Source organism: Mesoplodon densirostris, chromosome 14 (genome assembly GCF_025265405.1).
Source record: "Mesoplodon densirostris isolate mMesDen1 chromosome 14, mMesDen1 primary haplotype, whole genome shotgun sequence".
Taxonomy (NCBI): Eukaryota; Metazoa; Chordata; class Mammalia; order Artiodactyla; family Ziphiidae; genus Mesoplodon; species Mesoplodon densirostris.
Genome location: NC_082674.1, coordinates 63036495 through 63062977, shown reverse-complemented (window position 1 = coordinate 63062977; position 26483 = coordinate 63036495). Strand labels below are relative to the sequence as shown.

Here is a 26483-nt window from a genome sequence, read left to right as displayed (position 1 = left end):
CACAATGTCCATAAAAAAAGAAGAGGTTATTAAAAGTAAAACAGGCAGTTATGAGTCAAGAAAAGGTGAATGCTAACACAACCACAAATGTGAAAGAGCCTCTGAAGGAAACCCAAGGTCATAAGATTTTTTTCCCCCAGAATTAAAAGTTACTACACTAACAAAACATTTTTACAGAGCGCTTACAACAATGTGCTTTTGACCATAGAAAGGCAAGCTTAACTTAAAATCTATTCAACTAAAGAGATTTCTATGGTATCAACTCTTCCAAGAGGTTTTTCTCAAAAGGCAGAACACCATGGGGCACACCCACCTTGCTTCAATGGCATTTTTTAAGGGATAAAGAATAAAAAGCAAAGAAAGGCATTTTGCAAATTCATTTCAGCAATTTGAAATCCCTAAATAAATAACAATACAGCCAGTGTTTTGGCACAGTTAGTCTTCTTTGAGCCCTTGAGGAAAGAATGCCAAAATGAATGTTAAAAAATGGCTATTCACTGCAACTAAATAATACTGGGTGTAGAGCACAGGGTGTTGCCTTTGAAAATTGCTGATTCACATTAGCTTACGAAAAGAGAGTTTGATTCATTAGGATATTTGTAGAACACTAATGATGCAATATTAAGAAACCAGCACTTTGACAACTAACCCAACGTGTGAGAAAAAAGAACACTCTCACTTTTATCAGCTAAAAAAACAAAACCCCAAGTTCTTATTAAAAAATACATTTCCCCAAACTTACTTTTATTACCTACTTGATGGTTTATAGACTTCATTAAGGAAATTAATTTCTAATAATTCCCATATGTTTGATCAGTTTTCCCAGTTGCCTCTGGATAGTGGTATAACCCAAATACTTGAAAGAGAATTCTTAAGATGAATGCTTCAAGACTAAGCAGGTGTCATCAGCAACTCTCTGATCTGAGATTAAATGTCTTCTGGTATAAATAAACAGTTTCAGAGTCTTTCCCTGAGTCATTTTTTAATATTAAAAGTTAGCAGTCTGGGTCTTCCCTGGTGGTCCAGTGGCTAAGATTCTGCGCTCCCAATGCAGGGGGCCCGGGTTCGATCCCTGGTCAGGGATATAGATCCTGCATGCATGCCACAACTAAAGATCCCACGTGCCACAACGAAAATCCTGCGGGCCACAACTAAGACCCAGTGCAGCCAAAATAAATAAATAAATATTTTTTAAAAAATAGTGGTCTTTTGGGGCCTCCCTGGTGGCGCAAGTGGTTGAGAGTCTGCCTGCCGATGCAGGGGATACGGGTTCGTGCCCCGGTCTGGGAGGATCCCATATGCCGCGGAGCGGCTGGGCCCGTGAGCCATGGCCGCTGAGCCTGCGCGTCCGGAGCCTGCGCGTCCGGAGCCTGTGCTCCGCAACGGGGGAGGCCACAACAGTGAGAGGCCCGCATACCGCAAAAAAAAAAAAAAAAAAATAGTGGTCTTTAGTGGTCTTCCAACTACATGTTGTCTATCAAAAAAACATTTTAGATATAAGGATACATATTGATTCCAAGTAAAAGGATGAAAAAAGAGATTTCATGCAAATAGTAACCAAAAGAGCACAGGAGTGGCTATATTAATTTCAGACAAAATAGGCTTTAAGTCAAAAACCGTTACAAGAGACAAAGAAGTACATCATATAATGATAAAAGGGTCAAGTCAGGGCTTCCCTGGCTGTGCACTGGTTAAGAATCCGCCTGCCAATGCAGGGGACACAGGTTTGAGCCCTGGTCCAGGAAGATCCCACATGCCGCGGAGCAACTAAGCCCATGAGCCACAACTACTGAGCCTGCGCTCTAGAGCCTACGAGCCACAACTACTGAAGCCCGCATACCACAACTACTGAAGCCCACGCACTTAGAGTCCGTACTCTGCAACAATAGAAGCAACTGCAATGAGAAGTGCACAACTAGAGAAAACCCACACAAAGCAACGAGGACCCAATGCAGCCATAAATAAATAAATTTTATTTTTTAAAAAAGGGGTCAGGGCTTCCCTGGTGGCACAGTGGTTGAGAATCCGCCTGCTGATGCAGGGGACACGGGTTCGTGCCCCGGTCCGGGAAGACCCCACATGCTGTGGAGCGGCTGGGCCCGTGAGCCATGGCCGCTGAGCCTACGCATCTGGAGCCTGTGCTCCGCAACGGGAGAGGCCACAACAGTAAGAGGCCCACGTACCGCAAAATAAATAAATAAATAAATAAAAATAAAATAAAATGCAATGTATGGTAGATCTTTGGATACTAATTCAAATAAAGCAAATGGAAAATAGCATTTAAAAAAAGGGGGGGGGGGTCAATTCACCAAGAAGATTTATAAGTATTTATGCACCAAACCTCAGAGCTCCTAAATTAATGAGGCAGATGTTGAAAGAATTGAAGGGAGAAATACACAACAACATAATAATATTAAGAGGCTTCAACACCCACTTTCAATAATGAACAGAACAACCATACAGAAGAATAAGGAAACATAGAAATTGAACAGCACTGTAGACCAATCAGACATAACATATATACAGAACACTCCACCCAACAACAGCAGAACACATTTTCTCAAGTACACATGCAACATTCCACAGGACAGAACACACGTCTAGCCACAAAGCAAGTCTTAATAAATTCAAGAAGACTGAAATCATAATACACAGTATCTTTTCCAATCACAATGGAATGAAACTAGAAACAAATAGCACAAGAAAAACTGGAAATTTTACAATATGTGGAAATTAAACACTACACTCTTACAAAACCAATGGGTCAAACAAGAAGTCACAAAGGAAATTAGAAAATACCTGGACACAAATGAAAACGCAAAATGCCAAAAAACTTATGGACGCAGCGAAAGAAGTACTAAGAAGGAAGTTTATAGCCGTAAATGCATATATTAAAAAAAGGCAAGATCTCAAGTAAACAATCTAACTTGTACCTCAAGGAACTAAAAGAAGAACTAAACCTAAAGCAGACAGAAGGAAGGAAGTAATAAAGATTAGAGCACAGATAAATGAAATAGTCAACAGGAAAAAAAAACTCATGAAACTAAAAGTGTTTTTTTCAGAAGATCAACAAAATTGACAACCTCTTAGCCAGACTGACTAAGGAAAACAAGAAGACTCAAATAATAAAATCAGAAATGAAAGAGGGAATATTACAACCAATGCCACAGAAATAAGGATTATAAGAGAATACTATGAACAACTGTATACCAACAAATTGGATAGCCAAGAAGACATACATAAATCTCTAGAAAGATACAACCTACCAAGACTGAATCATGAAAAAATAGAAAATCTGAACAAACATATAACTACCAAGGAGATTCAATCAGTAATCAAAAACCTGCCAATAGAGAAAAGCCAAGGACCAGGTGACTTCAATCATCCTCAACAAAATACTAGCACACAGAATTCACAACACATTAAAAGAAGTATGTATACACCATGATCAAGTGGGAATTAACCATGGAATGTAAGGATGATTCAACACATAAAAATCAACCAATATGGGCTTCCCTGGTGGTGCAGGGGTTGAGAGTCCGCCTGCTGATGCAGGGGACATGGGTTCATGCCCCGGTCCGGGAGGATCCCGCGTGCCGCGGAGCGGCTGGGCCTGTGAGCCATGGCCGCTGAGCCTGTGAGTCTGGAGCCTGTGCTCTGCAACGGGAGAGGCCACAGCAGTGAGAGGCCTGCATACCACACACACACAAAAAAAAATCAACCAATATAGGGCCTCCCTGGTGGCGCAAGTGGTTGAGAGTCCGCCTGCCGATGCAGGGGATACGGGTTCGTGCCCCGGTCTGGGAGGATCCCATATGCCGCGGAGCGGCTGGGCCCGTGAGCCATGGCCGCTGAGCCTGCGCGTCCGGAGCCTGCGCGTCCGGAGCCTGTGCTCCGCAACGGGGGAGGCCACAACAGTGAGAGGCCCGCATACCGCAAAAAAAAAAAAAAAAAAAAAAAATCAACCAATATAATACTTCACATTAACAGAATGAAGGACAAAACCACATGATCATCTTGACTGATACAGAAAAAGCAGTTGACAATCCTCAACACCCTTTCATGAAAAAGCACTCAACAAATCAGGAATGGAAGCAAACTAATCAATATAATAAAGGCTATTTATGAGGGCCCACAACTAACTCACACCACACTCAACAGTGTAAAACTGAAAGCTTTTCCTCTAAGACCAGGAACAAGGCAAGAATGACCACTCTTGCCACATCTATTCAACACATTATTGGAAGTCCCAGCTAGAGCAAAGAGACCCAGGAATAAACTCTCACATACATGGTCAAATGATTTTCAGCAAAGGTATCAAGACCATTCAATGGGAAAAGGATAGTCTTTTCAACGACTGTTGCTCAAAAAACTGGATATCCACATGCAAAAGAATGAAGTTACACTCTCACCTAGCAACATACATAAAACTCAACTCTAAATGGACCAAAGACTTAAATGTTAAGACCTAAAACTATAAAACTCTTAGAAGAAAACTCAGAGCAAAAGTTGCACAACAGTAGATTTGGCAATGATTTCCTGGATATGATACCAAAGGCACAAGCAACAAAAGAAACAACAGACAAAATGGACTTCATGAAAATTTTTAAATTCTGTATATCAGAAGACACCATCAACAGAGTAAAAAGGAAACCTGCTGTATACCACAGGGAACTCTATTCAATGCTCTGTGGTGACCTAACTGGGAAGGAAATCCAAAAAAGTGGGGATATATGTATACATATAGCTGATTCACTTCACTGTACAGAAGAAACTAACACAACATTGTAAAGCAACTACACCCCAATTAAAAAAAAAACAGTAAAGAGGCAACCCACAGAATGGGGGAAAATATTTGCAAATCACATATCTGATATGGGATTAATATCCGTAATATATAAAGAACTCAAAAACAAAAACAAAACAAAACACCCAATTAACCAATTATCAAATGGGCAAAGAACTTGCAGAGCCATTTCTCCAAACATATACAAATGACCAATAAGCACTTGAAAAGATGCTCAACATCGCTAATCATTAGAAAAATACAAATCAGAACTACAATGAGGGACTTCCCTGGTGGTCTAGTGGTTAAGACTGTGCTCCCAATGCAGGGGGCCCAGGTTCGATCCCTGGTCAGGGAACTAGATCCCACATGCTGCAACTAAGAGTTTGCAAGCCACAACTAAAAGATCCCACAGGTCACAACTAATACCCAGTGCAGCCAAATAAATAAATAAATATTTTAAAAATAAATTAATAGGGCTTCCCTGGTGGCGCAGTGGTTGAGAGTCCGCCTGCCGATGCAGGGGAAACGGGTTCGTGCCCCAGTCTGGGAAGATCCCACATGCCGCGGAGCGGCTGGGCCCGTGAGCCATGGCCGCTGAGCCTGCGCTTCCGGAGCCTGTGCTCCGCAACAGGGGAGGCCACAACAGTGAGAGGCCCGCGTACCACAAAAAAATAAATAAATAAAAAATAAAAAAAATAAAAATAAAAATAAATTAATAAAATAGATAACCAACAATGAACTACTGTAAAAACAATTTTTAAAAACCTACAATGAGACATCACCTCACACTCATCAGGATGGCTGCTATCAAAAACAAAAAAAAGAGAGAGAGAGAAAATACCAAATGTTGGCAAAGATGTGGAGAAACTGGGACCCTTGTGTCGTGTTGGTGGGAATATAAAATGGTGCAACCACTGTGGAAAACAGGAGGGAGGTTCCTCAGAAAATTAAAAATAGAACTACGACATGATCTGGCAATCCCACTTCTGAGTATATATCCAAAAGAACTGAAGGCACTGTCTCAAAGAGATATTTACAAACCCATGTTCACAGCAGCACTACTCACAATAGGCAATAGGCAGAAACAATCCAAGTGTCTTATTAACTGATAAAGGGATAAACAAAATGTGATACAAAACTATGAGAGGATTCTGGAGAAGATGGCGGAAGAGTAGGACGCGGAGATCACCTTCCTCCCCACAGATACATCAGAAATACATCTACACATGGAACTGCTCCTATAGAACACCCACTGAACGCTGGCATAAGACCTCAGACCTCCCAAGAGGCAAGAAACTCCCCCACGTACCTGGGTAGGGCAAAAGAAAAAAGAAAAAACAGAGACAAAAGAATAGGGATGGGACCTGCACCAGTGGGAGGGAGCTGTGAAGGAGGAAAGGTTTCCACACACTAGGAAGCCCCTTCACGGGCGGAGACTGCGGGTGGCAGAGGTGCAAGCTTCAGAGCCATGGAAGAGAGCGCAACCACAGGGGTGCAGAGGGCAAAGCGGACAGATTCCCGCACAGAGGATCGGTGCAGACCAGCACTCACCAGCCCGAAAGGTTTGTCTGCTCACCGCCAGGACGGGCCGGGGGCTGGGAGCTGAGGCTCGGACTTAGGTCGATGCAGGAGAGGACTGGGGTTGGCGGCGGGAACATAGCCTGAAGGGGTTAGTGCACCACGGCTAGCCAGGAGGGAGTCCAAGAGAAGTCTGGAGCTGCCGAAGAGACAAGAGACTTTTTCTTGCCTCTTTGTTTCCTGGTGCACGAGGAGTGGGGATTAACAGCGTTGCTTAAAGGAGCTCCAGAGACCGGCGCGAGGCACGGCTATCAGCGCCGACCCCAGAGACGGGCATGAGACGTTAAGGCTGCTGCTGCAGCCACCAAGAAGCCTGTGTGCGTACACAGGTCACTATAAATACCTCCCCTCCCGGGAGCCTGTGCAGCCCGCCACTGCCAGGGTCCCGGGATCCAGGGACAACTTCCCCGGGAGAACGCACGGTGTGCCTCAGGCGTGTGCAACATCACGCCCCGCACTCCGTAGCCCTCCCTCCCCACGGCCTGAGTGAGCCAGAGCCCCCAAATCAGCAGCTCCTTTAACCCCGTCCTGTATGAGTGAAGAACAGACGCCCTCAGTCGACCTACATGCAGAGGCGGGTCCAAATCCAAAGCTGAACCCCGGGAGCTGTGCCAACAAAGAAGAGAAAGGGAAATTTCTTCCAGCAGCCTCAGAAGCAGCGGATTAAAGCTCCACAATCAACTTGATGTACCCAGCGTCTGTGGAATACCTGAATACACAACGAATCATCCCAATTGAGGAGGTGGACTTTGGGAGCAAGATAGATTATTTTTTCCCCTTTTCCTCTTTTTGTGAGTGTGTATGTGTATGCTTCTGTGTGAGATTTTGTCTGTATAGCTTTGTTTTCACCATTTGTCCTAGGGTTTTGTCCGTCTGTTTTTTTTTTTTTAATTTACTTTTAAAAACTTTTTTCTTAATAATTATTTTTCATTTTAAGAACTTTATTTTATTTTATCTTACTTTATTTTATTTTATTTTCTCCTCTTACTTTCCTTCCTTCCCTTCCCTTCCTTCCCCTCCTCTCCCCTCCCCTTCCCTTCCTTTCTTCTTTTTCTCCCTTTTATTCTGAGCTGTGTGGATGAAAGGCTCTTGGTACTGCAGCCAGGAGTCAGTGCTGTGTCTCTGAAGTGGGAGAGCCAACTTCAGGACACTGGTCCACAAGAGACCTCCCAGCTCCACATAATAGCAAATGGTGAAAATCTCCCAGAGATCTCCATCTCAACACCAACACCCAGCTTCACTCAATGACCAGCAAGCTACAGTGCTGGACACCCTATGCCAAACAACTAGCAAGACAGGAACACAACCCCACCCATTAGCAGAGAGGCTGCCTAAAATCATAATAAGGCAACAGACACCCCAAAACACACCACCAGACGTGGACCTGGCCACCAGAAAGACAAGATCCAGCCTCATCCACCAGAACACAGGCACTAGGTCCCCTCCACCAGGAAGCCTACACAACCCACTGAACCAACTTTAGCCACTGGGGACAGACACCAAAAACAACGGGAACTACGAACATGCAGCCTGCGAAAAGGAGACCCCATACACAGTAAGATAAGCAAAATGAGAAGACAGAAAAACACACAGCAGATGAAGGAGCAAGGTATAAACCCACCAGACCTAACAAATGAAGAGGAAATAGGCAGTCTACCTGAAAATGAATTCAGAATAATGACAGTAAAGATGATACAAACACTTGGAAATAGAATAGAGAAAAAGCAAGAAACATTTAACAAGGACCTAGAAGAACTAAAGATGAAACAAGCAACGATGAACAACACAATAAATGAAATTAAAAATACTCTAGAAGGGATCAATAGCAGAATAACTGAGGCAGAAGGTAACGGAGAAGTGACCTGGAAGATAAAATAGTGGGAATAACTACTGCAGAGCAGAATAAAGAAAAAAGAATGAAAAGAACTGACAGTCTCAGAGACCTCTGGGACAACATTAAACACACCAACATTCAAATTATAGGAGTCCCAGAAGGAGAAGAGAAAAAGGAAGGGACTGAGAAAATATTTGAAGAGATTATAGTTGAAAACTTCCCTAATATGGGAAAGGAAATAGTTAATCAAGTCCAGGAAGCACAGAGAGTCCCATACAGGATAAATCCAAGGAGAAACACACCAAGACACATATTAATCAAACTATCAAAAAATAAATACAAAGTAAACATATTAAAAGCAGCAAGGGAAACGCAACAAATAACACACAAAGGAATCCCCATAAGGTTAACACCTGATCTTTCAGCAGAAACTCTGCAAACCAGAAGGGAGTGGCAGGACATATTTAAGGTGATGAAGTAGAAAAACCTACAACCAAGATTACTCTACCCAGCAAGGATCTCATTCAGATTTGATGGAGAAATTAAAACCTTTACAGACAAGCAAAAGCTGAGAGAGTTCAGCACCACCAAACCAGCTTTACAACAAATGCTAACGGAACCTCACTAGGCAAGAAACACAAGAGAAGGAAAAGACCTACAATAACAAACCCAAAACAATTAAGTAAATGGGAATAGGAACATACATATCGATAATTACCTTAAATGTAAATGGATTAAATGTTCCCACCAAAAGACAGACTGGCTGAATGGATACAAAAACAAGACCCGTATATATGCTGGCTACAAGAGACCCACTTCAGACCTAGAGACACATACAGACTGAAAGTGAGGGGATGGAAAAACATATTCCATGCAAATGGAAATCAGAAGAAAGCTGGAGTAGCAATTCTCATATCAGACAAAATAGACATTAAAATAAAGACTACTAGAAGAGACAAAGAAGGACAGTACATAATGATCAAGGGATCGATCCAAGAAGAAGGTATAACAATTGTAAATATTTATGGACCAAACATAGGAGAACCTCAATACATAAGGCAAATACTAACAGCCATAAAAGGGGAAATCAACAGTAACACAATCATAGTAGGGGACTTTAACACCCCACTTCCACCAATGGACAGATCATCCAAAATGAAAATAAATAAGGAAACACAAGCTTTAAATGATACATTAAACAAGATGGACTTAATTGATATTTATAGGACTTTTCATCCAAAAACAACAGAATACACATTTTTCTCAAGTGCTCATGGAACATTCTCCAGGATAGATCATATCTTGGGTCACAAATCAAGCCTTGGTAAATTTAAGAAAACTGAAATCGTATCAAGTATCTTTTCCAACCACAACGCTATGAGACTAGATATCAATTACAGGAAAAGATCTGTAAAAAATACAAACACATGGAGGCTAAACAATACATTACTTAATAACAAAGTGAGCACTGAAGAAATCAAAGAGGAAATAAGAAAATACCTAGAAACAAATGACAATGGAGACACAACGACCCAAAGCCTATGGGATGGAGCAAAAGCAGTTCTTGGAGGGAAGTTTATAGCAATACAATCCTACCTTAAGAAACAAGAAACATTTCAAATAAACAACCTAACCTTGCACCTAAAGCAGTTAGAGAAACAAGAACAAACAAACCCCAAATTTAGAAGAAGAAATCATAACGATCAGATCAGAAATAAATGGAAAAGAAATGAAGGAAACGATAGCAAAGATAAATAAAACTAAAAGCTGGTTCTTTGAGAAGATAAACAAAATTGAAAACCATTAGGTAGACTTATGAAGATAAAAAGGGAGAAGACTCAAATCACTAGAATTAGAAATGAAAAAGGAGAAGTAACATCTGACACTGCAGAAATACTAAGGATCATGAGAGATTACTACAAGCAGCTCTATGCCAATAAAATGGATAACCTGGAAGAAATGGACAAATTCTTAGAAATGCACAACCTGCCAAGACTGAACCAGGAAGAAATAGAAAATAAAAACAGACCAATCACAAGCACTGAAATTGAAACTGTGATTTAAAATCTTCCAACAAAAAAAAGCCCAGGACCAGATGGCTTCATAGGCGAATTCTATCAAACATTTAGAGAAGAGGTAACAGCTGTCCTTCTCAAACTCTTCCAAAATATAGCAGGAGCACTCTATAGAGGCAGGAACACTCCCAAACTCGTTCTATGAGGCCACCATTACCCTGATACCAAAACCAGACAAAGACGTCACAAAGAAAGAAAACTACAGACCAATATCACTGATGAAAATAGATGCAAAAATCCTCAACAAAATACTAGCAAACAGAATCCAACAGCACATTAAAAGGATCATACACTGTGATCAAGTGGGGTTTATTCCAGGAACGCAAGGATTCTTCAATATACGCAAATCAATAAATGTGATATACCATATTAACAAACTGAAGGAGAAAAACCATATGATCATCTCAATAGATGCAGAGAAAGCTTTTGACTAAATTCAACACCCATTTATGGAAAAAAACCTGCAGAAAGTAGGCATAGAGGGAACTTTCCTCAACATAATAAAGGCCATATATGACAAACCCACAGCCAGCATCGTCCTCAATTGTGAAAAACTGAAACCTTTTCCACTAAGATCAGGAACAAGACAAGGTTGCCCACCCTCACCACTATTATTCAACATAGTTTTGGAAGTTCTAGCCACAGCAATCAGAGAAGAAAAAGAAATAAAAGGAATCCAAATCGGAAAAGAAGAAGTAAAGCTGTCACTGTTTGCAGATGACATGATACTATACATGGAGAATCCTAAAGATGCTACCAGAAAACTACTAGAGCTAATCAATGAATTTGGTAAAGTAGCAGGATACAAAATTAATACACAGAAATCTCTGGCGTTCTTATACACTAGTGATGAAAAATCTGAAAGTGAAATTAAGAAAACAGTCTCATTTACCACTGCAACAAAAAGAATAAAATACCTAGGAATAAACCTACCTAAGGAGACAAAAGACCTGTATGCAGAAAATTATAAGACACTGATGAAGGAAATTAAAGATGATACAAATAGATGGAGAGATATACCATGTACTTGGATTGGAAGAATCAACATTGTGAAAATGACTCCACTACCCAAAGCAATCTACAGATTCAATGCAATCCCTATCAAACTACCACAGGCAATTTTTACAGAACTAGAACAAAAAATTTCACAATTCGTATGGAAACACAAAAGACCCCGAATAACCAAAGCAATCTTGAGAACAAAAAATGGAGCTGGAGGAATCAGGCTCCCTGACTTCAGACTATACTACAAAGCTACAGTAATCAAGACAGTATGGTACTGGCACAAAAACAGAAATAAAGATCAATGGAACAGGATAGAAAGCCCAGAGATAAACCCACACGCATATGATCACCTTCTCTTTGATAAAGGAGGCAAGAATATACAGTGGAGAAAAGACAGCCTCTTCAATAAGTGGTGCTGGGAAAACTGGACAGGGACATGTAAAAGTATGAAATTAGAACACTCCCTAACACCATACACAAAAATAAACTCAAAATGGATTAAAGATCTAAATGTAAGGCCAGACACTATCAAACTCTTAGAGGAAAACATAGGCAGAACACTCTGTGACATAAATCACAGCAAGATCCTTTTTGACCCACCTCCTAGAGAAATGGAAATAAAAACAAAAATAAACAAATGGGACCTAATGAAACTTAAAAGCTTTTGTACTGCAAAGGAGACAATAAACAAGACCAAAAGACAACCCTCAGAATGGGAGAAAATATTTGCAAATGAAGCAACTGACAAACGATTCATCTCCAAAATTTACAAGCAGCTCATGAAGCTCAATAACAAAAAACAAACAACCCAATCCAAAAATGGGCAGAAGACCTAAATAGACATTTCTGCAAAGAAGATATACAGATTACCAACAAACACATGAAAGAATGCTCAACATCATTAATCATTAGAGAAATGCAAATCAAAACTACAATGAGATATCATCTCACACCGGTCAGAATGGCCATCATCAAAAAATCTAGAAACAATAAATGCTGGAAAGGGTGTGGAGAAAAGGGAACACTCTTGCACTGTTGGTGGGAATGTAAACTGATACAGCCACTATGGAGAACAGTATGGAGGTTCCTTAAAAAACTACAAATAGAACTACCATATGACCCAGCAATCCCACTACTGGGCATATACCTTGAGAAAACCATAATTCAAAAAGAGTCATGTAGCAAAATGTTCACTGCAGCTCTATTTACAATAGCCAGGACATGGAAGCAACCTAAGTGTCCATCAACAGATGAATGGATAAAGAAGATGTGGCACATATATACAATGAAATATTACTCAGCCATAAAAAGAAACGAAATTGAGTTATTTGTAGGGATGGACATGGAGTCTGTCATACAGAATGAAGTAAGTCAGGAGAAAAACAAATACCGTATGCTAATACATATATATGGAATCTAAGAAAAAAAAATGTCATAAAGAGCCTAGGGGTAGGACGAGAATAAAGACACAGACCTACTAGAGCACGGACTTGAGGATATGGGGAGAGGGAAGGATAAGCTGTGACAAAGTGAGGGAGTGGCATGGACATATATACACAACCAAACGTAGGGTGGATAGTTAGTGGGGAGCAGCCGCATGGCACAGGGAGATCAGGTAGGTGGTTTGTGACCACCTAGAGGGGTGGGATAGGGAGGGTGGGAGGGAGGGAGGGAGACACAAGAGGGAAGAGATATGGGAACATATGTATATGTATATCTGACTCACTTTGTTGTAAAGCAGAAACTAACACACCATTGTAAAGCAATTATACTCCAATAAAGATGTTAAAAAAAAAAGTACAAGAGAATATTATTCAGCCTTAAAAGGAAGTTAATCTGGTCGCATGTTACAACATGCATGAACCTTGAGGCCATTAAGCTAAGTGAAATAAGCCAGTCACAAAAGACAAATAGTGTATGATTCCTCTTAAATGAGGTATCCAGAGTAATCAAATTCACAGAAACACAAAGTAGAATGGTTGTTACTAGGGGCTGGGGTGAGAGGGAATGCGGAGTTGGTTGTTTACAGGTGCAGAGTTTCAGTTTAAGAGTTCAGGACATTGGTTGCACAACAATGTTAATATATTTAACAGCACTGAATTGTACACTTTAAAATGGTTAACATGGTTAAGATGTTATGTGTATTTTACCACATAAAATTTTAAAAACATTTTTCAATCACCACATAAACCAAAACAGAAAATTTCTTTATTTCTTTTACAAGAAATACTAAGGGAAGTGCCTAAGGGACATTTCAGAATGATAAAAGGGTCAATCCACCAAGACTACCTAATAATTAAAAATATATATGCACCTAGCATCAGAGCTCCAAAACACCTCAAGTAAAAACTAACAGAAGTGGGAACTACCCTGGTGGTGCAGTGATTAAGAATCCACCTGCCAATTCAGGGGACGTGGGTTCGAGCCCTGCTCTGGGAAGATCCCATATGCCACGGAGCAACTAAATCCATGCACCACAACTACTGAGCCTGCATTCTAGAGCCCACAAGCCACAGTTACTGAGCCCATGTGCCGCAACTGCTGAAGCCAGCACGCCCAGAGCCCACGTTCCGCAAAGGGAGAGGCTACCGCAATGAGATGCCCGGGCACCGCAGCGAAGAGTAGCCCCCACTCCCACAACTAAGGAAAAAGCACTCACGCAGCAACGAAGATCCAACACAGCCAAAAATAAATAAATAAATAAATAAATAAATAAGGTTATTAAAAAAAAAAAAAGGGCTTCCCCGGTGGCGCAGTGGTTGAGAGTCCGCCTGCCGATGCAGGGGACATGGGTTCATGCCCCGGTCCAGGAGGATCCCACATGCCGTGGACTGGCTGGGCCCGTGAGCCATGGCCGCTGAGCCTGCGCATCCGGAGCCTGTGCTCCGCAATGGGAGAGGCTGCAGCAGTGAGAGACCTGCGTACCGCAAAAAAAAAAAAACAAACAAACAAAAAAAAACTAACAGAACTAGAGAAAAAAAAAAGACAATCCAACAATAATTAGACCTCAATACTCCAGGTTCCAACAGCAGTGGATGGATAGAGATTCTGTGGATGATTCGTGAACATTTAAAAAAAAAAAAAAAAGAGCAAATGTCAATGGCTTTCCTATATACCAGCAATGAACAACTGGAATTTGAAATTAAAAACACAATATCATTGGGGCTTCCCTGGTGGTCCAGTGGTTAAGACTCCACACTTCTTCAGGGGGTGCAGGTTTGATCCCTGGTCAGGAAACTAAGATCCTACATGCCACATATCATGGCCAAAAAAAACCCCAAAAAACAAAAAAAAACACAATACCATTTACATTAGCACCCAAAAAATTAAATACTTAGGTATAAATCTAACCAAATATATACAAGATCTACATGAGGGAAACTATAAAAACTCTGGTGAAAGAAATCAAAAAGGAACTAATTAAATGGATGGATAGCCCATTTTCATGGTTAGAAGGACTCAATACTGTCAACGTCAGTTCCTCCCAACCTGTTGCACAGATTCAATACAATTCCAATCAAAATCCAAGAAAATTATTTTGTGGATATTGACAAACTGGTTCTAAAGTTTATATGAAGAGTCAAAATACCCAGCATAGCCAGCACAAAATTGAAGAAGCCAAAGTGGGAGGACTGATACTACTTGACTTAAAGACTTACTATAAAGCTACAGCAATCAAGAGTGTGGTATTGGTGAAAGACTAGACAAACAGATCACTGTAACACAACAGAGTCCAGAAATAGACCCACATAAAGACAACTGATAATTGACAAAGGAACAAAGGCAACGTAATAGAGCAAAGACAGTCTTTTCAACAAATTATGCTGGAATAACTGGACATCCACATGCAAAAAGTGAATCTAGACACAGATCTTCCTCCCTTCACAAAACTTAACTCAAAATGGATCATAGATGTAAATGTAGAATGCAAAACTATAAAAACTATAAAACACCTAGAAGATAATATAAGAGAAAACCTAGATCACCTTGGCTATGGTGATCACTTTTTAGGTACAACATGAAAGGCACAATCCCTGAAATAACTGATAAGCTGCACTCATCAAAATTAAAAACCTTTGTTCTGTGAAAGACAATGTCAAGAGAATGAGAAGACAAGCCACAGACTGGGAGAAGATATTTCTAATAGACATATCTGATAAGGACTGTTAACCAAAATATACAAAGAACTCTTAAAACTCAACAATATGAAAACACACAACTTGGTTAGAAAATGGGCAACAGACCACCAAAGAAGATATACAACTGGAATAAGCATATGAAAGAATGCTGAGTATCATTTATCATTAGGGAACTGTAAAGTAAAACAATGAGACACTACTACCTACCTATTAGAATAGCCAAAATCCAAAACACTGACAACAAATGCTGCCGAGGATATGGAACAACAGGAACTCTCATTCACTGCTGAATGATGGTGGGAAAGCAAAATGGTACAGTCACTTTGTAAGACAATTTGGCAGTTTCTTATAAAACTAAACATATTATTAGCATGCAACCTAGTAATCAAACTCCTTGGTACTGACCCAAATGGATTGAAAAGATATGTCTACACAAAAACCTGCACATGGATGTTTAGAGCAGCTTTACTCATAACTGCCAAAACTTGAAAGCAACTAAAATATCCTCTAGTAGGTGAATGGATAAGATAAACTGTGGTATATCTAGACAACGTAATATTATTCAGCACTAAAAAGAAATGAGCTACCAAGTCATGAAAAGACATGGAGAAACTATATTGTACCATAATGGTGGATACATGCCATTATACGTTTGTCAAAAACCATAGAATGTACAATACCAAAAGTGAGCCCTAATGTAAACTCTGGCTTTGGGTGTCAATGTAGATTCATTGTTAACAAACACACTACACTCTGATGTGGGATACTGACAGTGGAGGAGGCTGTGCATGTGTGGAGGCAGGAGGTAGATGGGAAATCTCTGTACCATCTGATCAATTTTTCTTTGAACCTAAAACTTCTCTAAAAAATGGTCTGTTGAGGGAATTACCTGGGGCAGTCCAGAGGTTAGGATTCCGTGCTTTCACTGCCAAAGGCACGGGTTCGCTCCCTGGTTGGGGAACTAAGATTCCACAAGCTGGGGGGTGCAGCAAAAAAGAACAATAACAAGAACAACAACAACATAGTCTATTGAAAAACAACCAAAACAAAAAAAGCTCTGGTCCAGCAATGCAAGGAGTTAGGAAGTCATCACTCCCATCCCCACAAAAAGAAAAAAAGCTGAACAAATTGAAAATCAACAACTCTTCTTACATCCACCAGAGAACTGAAATGAAGGGCAAACTACAGTCCCCCAAATTAGAGAGACAAACGGATACAGAGAATCACAACTTAATGGAACAGAAGCCCAGAGCAGACACCACCATGGGGACCTGTACTAGGGTAGGCAAGCCTAAACTGTAATTGACACATTGCTAGAGGCTCAGGGTAGACAACCCTGAGATTTAAAAACTCCTGGGAAGCAATCTTAGAGGGGCTCCCACACTTTATGAGTTTTACCTCCAGGAACTGTACCAGGTTCCACAGTTAAGATCAGAGAAAAATCTCCTCTTGCTCTGGCAGGGGGAGGGCAAAAGCAGCCATTTTGAAATAAGCCTAGAGCATTCGGTTCTTAACAAGATCTGCCCTCAAAAGAAACTATTTTACCAGAGCCCAGGGTTTTACCAGAGACTAAGTGATGTAGGGGAAGGAAAATACCCAACTCCAGCCCCCTTCTAGCTTTCCTGTCTCACCTAAGAGGAAAACAATGAGAAACCCTAGTGAAGATCACAGCCCAGGGAAAGTCCTAATAATAGGACTATAGAACACTTACCCTCCACCCACACCTTACCACTACATCAACAGGGCTCCTGATAATGATGGTATATGAATGAAAGAACAGTACAACTCATACCTTACTTAAGAAGTCCTTAGAGGGACTTCCCTGGTGGCACAGTGGTTAAGAAACCGCCTGCCGACACGGGTTCAAGCCCTGATCCAGGAAGATCCCACATGCCGCGGAGCAACAAAGCCCATGCACCACAACTACTGAGCCTGCGCTCTGGAGTCTGCAAGCTGCAACTACTGAGTCCGTGTGCCACAGTTAAAGAAGCCCGCACGCCTGGAGCCACCCCAACAAGGAGCCTGCACACCTCAACAAAGAGCAGCCCCCACTCGCCGCAACTAGAGAAAGCCCATGCACAGCAACAAAGACCCAACACAGCCAAAAATAAATAAATAAAAATAAATAAATTTATTTTAAAATTCCATATTAAAAAAAAAAAAAAGTCCTTAGAGAAATCCAAAGACAACAGGAGGAACAAAAACAAGGTCACCAGAGGAAATTTTAGCCTTTGACACCTACAGCTATAGCAAACAATAAACACAAAATCACCCCTAACCAGATAAACTTATAAAACTTCATATTAAAGCTCTATTTACTTCAGTTCCTTTCATATCATATTCATTCAGTACATGCCTGGTTTTCAACAAAAAAAATTACAAGACATACAAGACAAAAACAAAAATAGTTTGAAGACACAGAGCAAGCATCAGAACCAGAATCAGATAAGGCAGACATATTCGAGTTTCAGTTTGTAAAGATGAAGATGTTTTGGAGATGGATGGTAGTGAAGATTACAAAACAGTGTGAATGTACTTAATGCCACATAAAAATGGTTAAAATGGAGAAATTCCCTGGTGGTCCAGTGGTTAGGACTCAGTGCTTTCACTGCTGGGGCCATGGCTTCAACCCCTGGTCGAGGAATTGAGATCCTGCAAGCCATGCAGCGCGGCCAAAATAAATAATTTTTTTAAAAGGTTAAAATGGTAACTTTTATGTTATATATATTTTATTTTACCACAGTTTTTAAAAAAAGAAAAAGAGGGCCTCCCTGGTGGCGCAGTGGTTGAGAGTCCGCCTGCCGATGCAGGGGATACGGGTTCGTGCCCCTGTCTGGGAGGATCCCATACGCCGCGGAGCGGCTGGGCCCGTGAGCCATGGCCGCTGGGCCTGCGCATCCGGAGCCTGTGCTCCGCAACGAGGGAGGCCACAACAGTGAGAGGCCCGCATACCACAAAAAAAAAAAAAAAAAAAAAAAGAGAAAAAGAAATCAAGTTGGAAAAAAAGAAATGAGCTACCAAACCATGAAAACACATGGAGGAAACTTAAATGCATATTGCTAAGTGAAAAGAAGCCATTCTAAAAAGGCTACATAGGGACTTCCCTGGTGGCACAGTGGTTAAGAATCCGCCTGCCAATGCAGGGACACAGGCTCAAGCCCTGGTCTGGGAAGATCCCACATGCCGCAAAGCAACTAAGCCTGTGCGCCACAACTACTGAGCCTGCGCTCTACAGCCCGCGAGCTACAACTACTGAGCCCGCATGCTGCAATTACTGAAGCCCACGGACCTAGAGCCCATGTTCCGCAATAAGAGAAGCCACCACAATGAGAAGCTCGCACACCACAACGAAGAGCAGCCCCCGCTCACCGCAAGCAGAGAAAAAGCCCACGCGCAACAACAAAGACCCCACACAGTCAAAAATAAATAAATTTATTTTAAAAATAAATAATAAAAAATAAAAGGGCTACATACTGTATGATTCTAACTATATGACTTTCTGGAAGAGGTAAAACTGTGGAGGCAGTAAAAATATCAGCAGCTGCCAGGGTTTCAGAGGGAGAAAGGGAGGGATAAACATGTAGAGCACAGGGATTTTTTTAGGCAGTGAAACTGTTCTGTGTGATACTGTAATAGTGGATATATGTCATTATACATTTGTCAAAACCCACAGAACATACAAAAAGTGGACTCTGATAAAAAACATGCACTTTAATTAATAATGTATCAATATCGGCTTACCGATTGTAACAAATGTGCCACCCTAATACAAGATGCTAATAATAGAGAAAACGGGAGGAAAAAGAGGTACATGAGAATCCTGTACTTTCTGCTAAACAGAAATCTGCTCCCGGGCTTCCCTGGTGGCGCAGTGGTTGAGAGTCCACCTGCCAATGCAGGGGACACGGGTTCCTGCCCCAATCCGGGAGGATCCCACATGCCACGGAGCCATGGCCGCTGAGCCTGCACGTCCGGAACCTGTGCTCCGCAATGGGAGGGGCCACAACAGTGAGAGGCCCACGTACCGCAAAAAAAAAAAAAAAAATCTGCTCCCAAAAAAGTCTATTAATTAAAATGAAAAAAAATGATAGCTACCTGTGACAAGACCAACAAGGAAATATAAGATGTGAATACTCTATAAACAAACTACGTCTATGGATATTATAGAACACTCCATCCTAGGGTAGCAGAATACACCTTCTCAGCATACATGGAACAACTCCAGGACAGACCATATGTTAGGCCATAAAACAAGCCTCAAATTTTTTTTTAATTTTATTTTATTGAAGTATAGGTGATTTACAATGTTGTGTTAATTTCTGCTGTACAGCACAGTGACTCAGTTATACACATAAGCCTCAAATTTTTTAAATAATTGAAATCATGGAAAGTATATTCTCCAACCAAAATGGAATGAAATTAGAAATCAATAACAGAAGGAAATTTAGGAAATTCACAAATACGTGGAAATCAAGCAACAGACTCCTAAATAACCAACGGGTCAAAAAAAGAAATCACAAAGAGGATTTTCAAACATTTTGAGATAGACAACAGGCAGAAAACAACCCAAATGTCCATCAGTTGATCAATGGATGAAAAAATGTAGTATATCCATACAATGGAATATTATTAAGTCATAAAAAGGAATGAAAAATTGATGTTATATACATGGATGTTTCCTAAAAACATTATGCTAAGTGAAAGAGTCCAGTCATAAGACCACATATTGGAATTCGCTGGTGGTCCAGTGGTTAGGATTCGGTGCTCTCATTGCCAGGGCCCTGGGTTCAATCACTGCTGGGGGAACTAAGATCCTGAAAGCTGTGCGGCATGCACCACATATTATATGATTCCATTTATATTAAAGGCCCAGAATAGGCAAATCTAAAGAGAGAGAAAGTAGATTAATGGTTGCTTAGCAGAATGGAAGCTAGAGAGGTGATAGCTAAAGTATACAGGGTTTCTTTTTAAGGTAATGAAAAAATTGTTCTAAAATTGTGGTGATGGCTGCACATATCTATTAATTTACTGAAACCACTGAATTGTGCATTAAAATTCAGGGTAAATTGTATGGTATTTGAATTATATCTCAACAAAACTGTTAAAAATGTTTTTAAATAAGCCAGGTAAGCATTCAGCACATTAAGTATAATTAAATAAAATAAATCTAGGGAAATAGTAAAAGATGAGAACTGAAATTAATGAATTAAATGATGAAAAGCAATAGAATTAAACTTAAATCCAAGAGCTGTTTCCTTGGATGAAAACAAAACAAATCCATAGCTAGTCAGATCAAGGGAAGAATAAAACATAATCATATAAAATCTGGAATGAGAAATGGAAATAACCACAGATGCAAGAGAAAAAAATAAAAAATACTATGCAACACTCCATTTTAATTAACTAGAAACCCTTGCTGAAATGATTTTTTAGAAAAATCATAAATTACAAAATTAACCCAAGAAAAGTGAGAGAGTATATACATATTATAACCCTGAAAGGAATCCAGAGGCACAGTAGTTTCACAAGTGATTATTTTTCAAACATGCAAAAAAATTTTACATTATTTAAACTGTTCCAAGACACAGAAAAATAAAAATCTTCCCACTACCCTGCAGAAAAACGGCATAATTCTGATTCCAAATTTGACAAAGAAAGGTCAAGAAACCACTTTTTAAAAAACTTAAGCCATTATCATTTATCAAATATCTACAAATAAAATCCAGCACTTCCTTAAGAGAAAAACACGCAATAACTGATAGTTTTTATCCTATGAGCACAAGAAAGGATTAATATTAAGTATAAAATCTGTATTAACAGGTCAAAAAAGATTAAGAATCGTACAGTGTAGATAAATTTGGAGATGGGGAGCAGGAAGGTGTAGGGGTTCAGGCCTGTGTTCTCTCCTTCTATGAAATGGTAACCTGTTGATAGGAGAATGCTGAACATTGGGTGAAATCTAGAGGATAAGAGTGAAAAAGCAGAAGCTGAAGGAGGAAACATAAAAAGATTTCCAAGCACTGTTGATGACCCATTTAAAAGTTAAAGACCAGACTTCCCTGGTGGTGCAGTAGTTAAGAATGTGCCCGCCAATGCAGGGGACGCGGGTTCGATCCCTGGTCCAGGAAGATCCCACATGCCATGGAGCAACTAAGCTCATGCACCACACTACTGAGCCTACATGCTGCAACTACTGAAGCCCATGCACTCTAGGGTCTGCGTGCCACAACCACTGAGCCCGTGTGCTGCAACTACTGAAGCACACGCGCCTAGAACCCAGTGCTCTACAACAAGAGAAGCCACCGCAATGAGAAGCCCTCTCACTGCAATGAAGAGGAGCCCCCACTCGCTGCAACTATAGAAAGCCCACACACAGCAATGAAGACCCCGCAGCCAAAAAAAGAAAATGGAGTCCAAGTGGTCAAAAGGTACAAACTTCCAGTTATAAGATAAATAAGTACTAGGGACGCAATGCACAACATAATATAATTAACACTGCTGTATGTTATATACGAAAATTGTTAAGAGTAAATCCTAAGCGTTCGCAACCCCAGAAAAAAATTTTTTTTCTATTTCTTTAATTTTCTAGCTATATGAGATGACTTATTGTGATAACCATTTATGAAGTATATAAGTCAAATCATTATGCTGTATATCTTAAACTTATACAGTGCTTTATGTCAATTATATTCAATAAAACTGGAAGAAAAGTAAATAAACAATAAAACTAAAAGAAAAAAAAAAGTTGAATACCAAAAATTTCTATGATACCAACCCACAGAATTGAATTATTTTTCCTAGCACAGTTCAGAAATTTAGGTTTAGGAATTACAAGTAGAGGTGTTTGAAATGGTCCATGTTGAATGGTCTGCAGGACCAGCATAAGACCAATAAAGAAAAGGCTCACTTCCCTGAACTCAAAAAAACTTGGTTGTAAGGCTGGTCATATTTTGCATTGACCTTAAAACAGTTCCAAGCCTTAGCTCAGTTTCATTAATAGGACTTGCAAACTTAATCAACACCTTACAGATCACCACTAGAACATCCTAATTGCCTACTAAGAGAGATACATGAGAGTGAATCAGATATTACAATTTTGTCATTTAACTTGAGACTAGACTGAATGAAATTAATGTTTCCTATCATTTGGTGTCTTCCTTTGAATACACTGAATTAAATACTACACAACAAACTCATCTTCAAAAATTTTATAATTCAGGGCTTCCCTGGTGGCGCAGTGGTTAAGAATCTGCCTGCCAATACAAGGGACACAGGTTCCAGCCCTGGCCCGGGAAGATCCCACATGCCGTGGAGCAACTAAGCCCGTGTGCCACAACTACTGAGCCTGCGTGCCTAGAGCCTGTGCTCCGCAACAAGAGAAGCCACCGCAAAGAGAAGCCGGCGCACCACAACAAAGAGTAGCCCCCACTCACCACAACTAGAGAAAGCCCACGTACAGCAACGAAGACCCAACACAGCCAAAAATAAATTAATTAATTTTTAAAAAAGTTATAGTTCATAAATTTCTAGCAAGAAACATAATAAAGTTTCTCCTTTAAACATTTTTCAACTTACACAAGTAAATCTTAATATGTTAGTGAACAAAAAATTATTTTAATGCTTTATATCATCTTAAAACTACCTTTAATACAGCACATCACCCACACCTTCATATACCCTCCAAGGTAAATAGGACAGTATCTGATTTCTCTCAAAAACAGAAACAAAACACCTCTACGGAAAAAAACACTCTGGGCTCTAAGAAGCAATATCTTCTATTACACATAGATAGATCACTGTTAGACAGGATAATAATTTTTTCACACTGGCTGTTATAAGAGGTAAAGTGGTTTAATTAAAATCTTCCAGGAATATTGAATTTATATATTAATAGTTATTCAAACAAGAAGTCATGGAACAAAATTAAAGTTAGGAGACCTCATCCACAAGTGTGGCTTTAATTATGGTCCATATGTAGATAACTTACAACTTGAAATGTCCAGCCCAGACCCCTCCTCTGATCTCTAAAACCAAACCCATAATCTTAACACCCATCCCAACCATCCCATCACCCCACCCCATGGCCACCACCCCTACCATAAACCTGGCCATATTTCAACCATTTATCCAATAACCTGACACCTTCTTGCCCTAGTGTTCCACATCTAATCCATTATTAGTGTAATAATAATGTAAAATTAGTGTATCAGTGTGATTACTTTACCTCTTAAATCTCTCTCGAATCAGTCTACGTTTTTCTATATCCACCAACACTTCCCTATTCCAAAATATCATCATGATCATTTGCCTGGCAATACTGCAATGACCTCCTAATTAGCATCCCTCACTTATTATTGCAGCTCCCCACCCCACCCTGCTGTCAAAGCTGTTCTCTACTGTGCTACAAAGTGATCTTTCTGAAACACAAATCTTATCCTATACCCCTTTGTTTAAAACATTTTCAATGACTTCCCGGGATAAAGCTTCCAAATCCCTTGCATAGCACACAAAGCATTGAAGTCTCTGCTCAACCCATATTGGCTTTTGGTTCCTTGAAAATGCCACGCTCTCTCTTACCAACAGTACCTTTCCATGTGCCTTTCCCTCAGCTGCAAAGCTCCTTCCTTTTCCCTTCACCTAGTTAACTGTAACCTGTCTTCAGATCTCAGCTTGTCATAACTTCCTCAGGGAAGCTTTCCCCAGCTTCACTGACAAGATCAAATTCCCTTACTGAATGTTTTCAAAGCATGTTAGCACATATCAATTTTACTTTTATTTTTGTGACCCAACTGAATTTTGTCTGCCTCCCTCTCTAGACTGCGTTGTACACTAGAAAAGCAGAGACAACAGATGTTTGGGTTCACCAAGGTTCCATAGCATCCAGCACAATGTGTGGCCCATGAAGAATGCTCAATAATATATGTTCAATGAACTCAGCACCGATTGGAATATTTACCAGGCAAAACAACAACTATTACTCTTTAATGATCAACAGTCTACAGCATCAATGTCCAGTAGAACTTTCTGTAGTGATGAAATTATTCTATATCTGCACTATCCAATTAAATAGCCACTAGTCAAGTGTGACTACTGAGCATTGTTCGTACAACAGAAGCACTGTATTTTTAATTTTATTTAATTTTAACAAATTAAGATATAAGGAGCCACACGCTGCTATGACTACTGTATTGAACGGCACAGGCCTATATAATCTTTCCTCTGTCTTTTCAATTGTTGTACCTTGTTGTTTTACTCTGCACAGTTGACATCTTGTCTAAGGAGCAGTCCTAGACAATAAATCTTAGGTTTCTTTTTGTCCCCACAATGTACCTTTCACAGAATAGAAATTTAATAAATGTCTGATGACTAGATATCCGAATGGTATAGCAAACCTTTCCTTTGTCTCTGAAAAGGAATCAATTAAATGCAGTTATTTTCAAAATGATCTTCAGGAGCCAACCATAAAATCAGCTCTTTCTAGTTTTCCAGACAGTTGGGAGCTGCAACTTAAGCCTCCTGCGTTTCTAAGCCCCTCCTACCGGCTGGGGACCCCTTTATTGCTACAAACGAGAGGTCAGAGAAGCACAGTTGGCAAGAAGCCTCTAGAGACTAACTACTCAAAGGGTGCACAGAATCCACTCTGCTCCCTCAAGGGGAGTCCCGCCCTTCAGGCAAACTAATCTCCTAATTGTCTCCCCAACAAGATAGTTCCTGGGCAACCACTGTCTCCACTCCTACAACGCCCTTTTCCCCTCCCTCAGGGTATAAGGCCCACCTCCTCCCCAGAGCGTTTCTTAAGCACAATACTAGCTCCTCTGAACATCTGGAGTAATTAAAAAAGCCCAGGGGAGAGAGGGAGGGTGGGGAGGAAGGAAACAAGAGAGATCTTTGCCTGAAAGAACGGGAGACTTGGAGTAGTCGGCCAGAAGCCTGGGCAAGAGTCGGGGCCTAGGAGACGAAATGGCCCTACAAGCCTTTAAAAGCACGCGTACTATTTGTCAGGCACCGTGACAGGCAGAGAGCAAGAGGCAGCCCGCAAGGGAGAGCAGGCAAAGCGCTCAGGGACCACCCGTCACCCTGCCCGACGACGGCCCATACCCCTCCCCGACCCGGCTTACCTTCCCCGGGCTGGTCAGCTCGCCCTCCGAATAGCGGTGCCTCGGGAGCGACGGCTGAGGCAAAGTCCGGCCGGGGTGAGCCTGCAGCAAGGCCTTGGCCTCCTCATCCTCCTCGTCGTCCGTACTCTCCCGACGCTGGCTCTCATAGTTAAAATCCGCGTCCGGCTCCCGCCCCTCCTCTTCCTCCATCTCCTCCACCATCACCACCTCGTCCTCGTCCAAGTTCTCCGCCTCCTCCTCCTCCTCCTCCTCCTCCTCCACCTCCTCCTCCTCGAGCTCTCCTGGCCACGGCATGTCCTCTGGCTCCATATTGGCGTCTAGCTCCAGGAGGCTGAAGAGGAGGAGAGGGGAGGGCGGAGGGAAGGGAGGGGAAGAGAGCCTACTGGCGGTTGTGGCCGCGCGCAGGCGCAGAGACCGCCGACGCTTCGCGCCGGTGTCGCGCGGACTGGTCCGGGCTGGGAGTGCGCGCGCGTGTTGCTAAGGGTGCCCCGCGGGGGCAGCGGGGATGCCAGAGGGGAGGAGCTGCTGACAGGCGACGCCGACGCCTCGCCCCTGTCACGAGATGGGATCTTGCTCACAGTACTGTAAACTCACGATAAACCCGGACTGGGCTCCTGTCGGTAGAGGGGAGAATTTAGTCCTCGGCGGGGCCGGGCCAAAATTGAATTTTGCCCCTGCACAGAGGGACGATCAGATCCTCGGACAAACCCAAAATAATCGAACCTGCAAATTATAAATTTTTAAAAGTTGAGTGCCTAATGTATGACAGGCTGTATCATGGGCATTTGAACCTAACAGTGGAAAAGTGTCAGAGGCAGTAGAGGGTTAAGTAAGAACTGGGCTCTGGTATGAGAAAGATGGGACTTTGAATCCAAACATGGCCACTTAACAGCAGTGAGACTAAGCCTCTGTGAAATGAGGTAGTAGGCCCTCGCATAGGATGGT

The 26483-nt window shown here is 41.2% G+C and overlaps 1 protein-coding gene across 8 annotated transcripts in view; it reads right to left on the bottom strand.

The window, feature by feature from the left end:
• Positions 1–25847, bottom strand: part of ALMS1 (ALMS1 centrosome and basal body associated protein) — a 245357-nt gene extending 219510 nt beyond the window's left edge. For all 8 annotated transcript variants that reach the window (XM_060117005.1, XM_060117009.1, XM_060117006.1 and 5 more), the window contains exon 1: positions 25539–25847. In XM_060117005.1, coding sequence (XP_059972988.1) covers positions 25539–25847 — 309 coding nt within the window. The remainder of the gene's footprint in view (positions 1–25538) is intronic.
• Between the last annotated feature and the right edge of the window lie 636 nt (positions 25848–26483).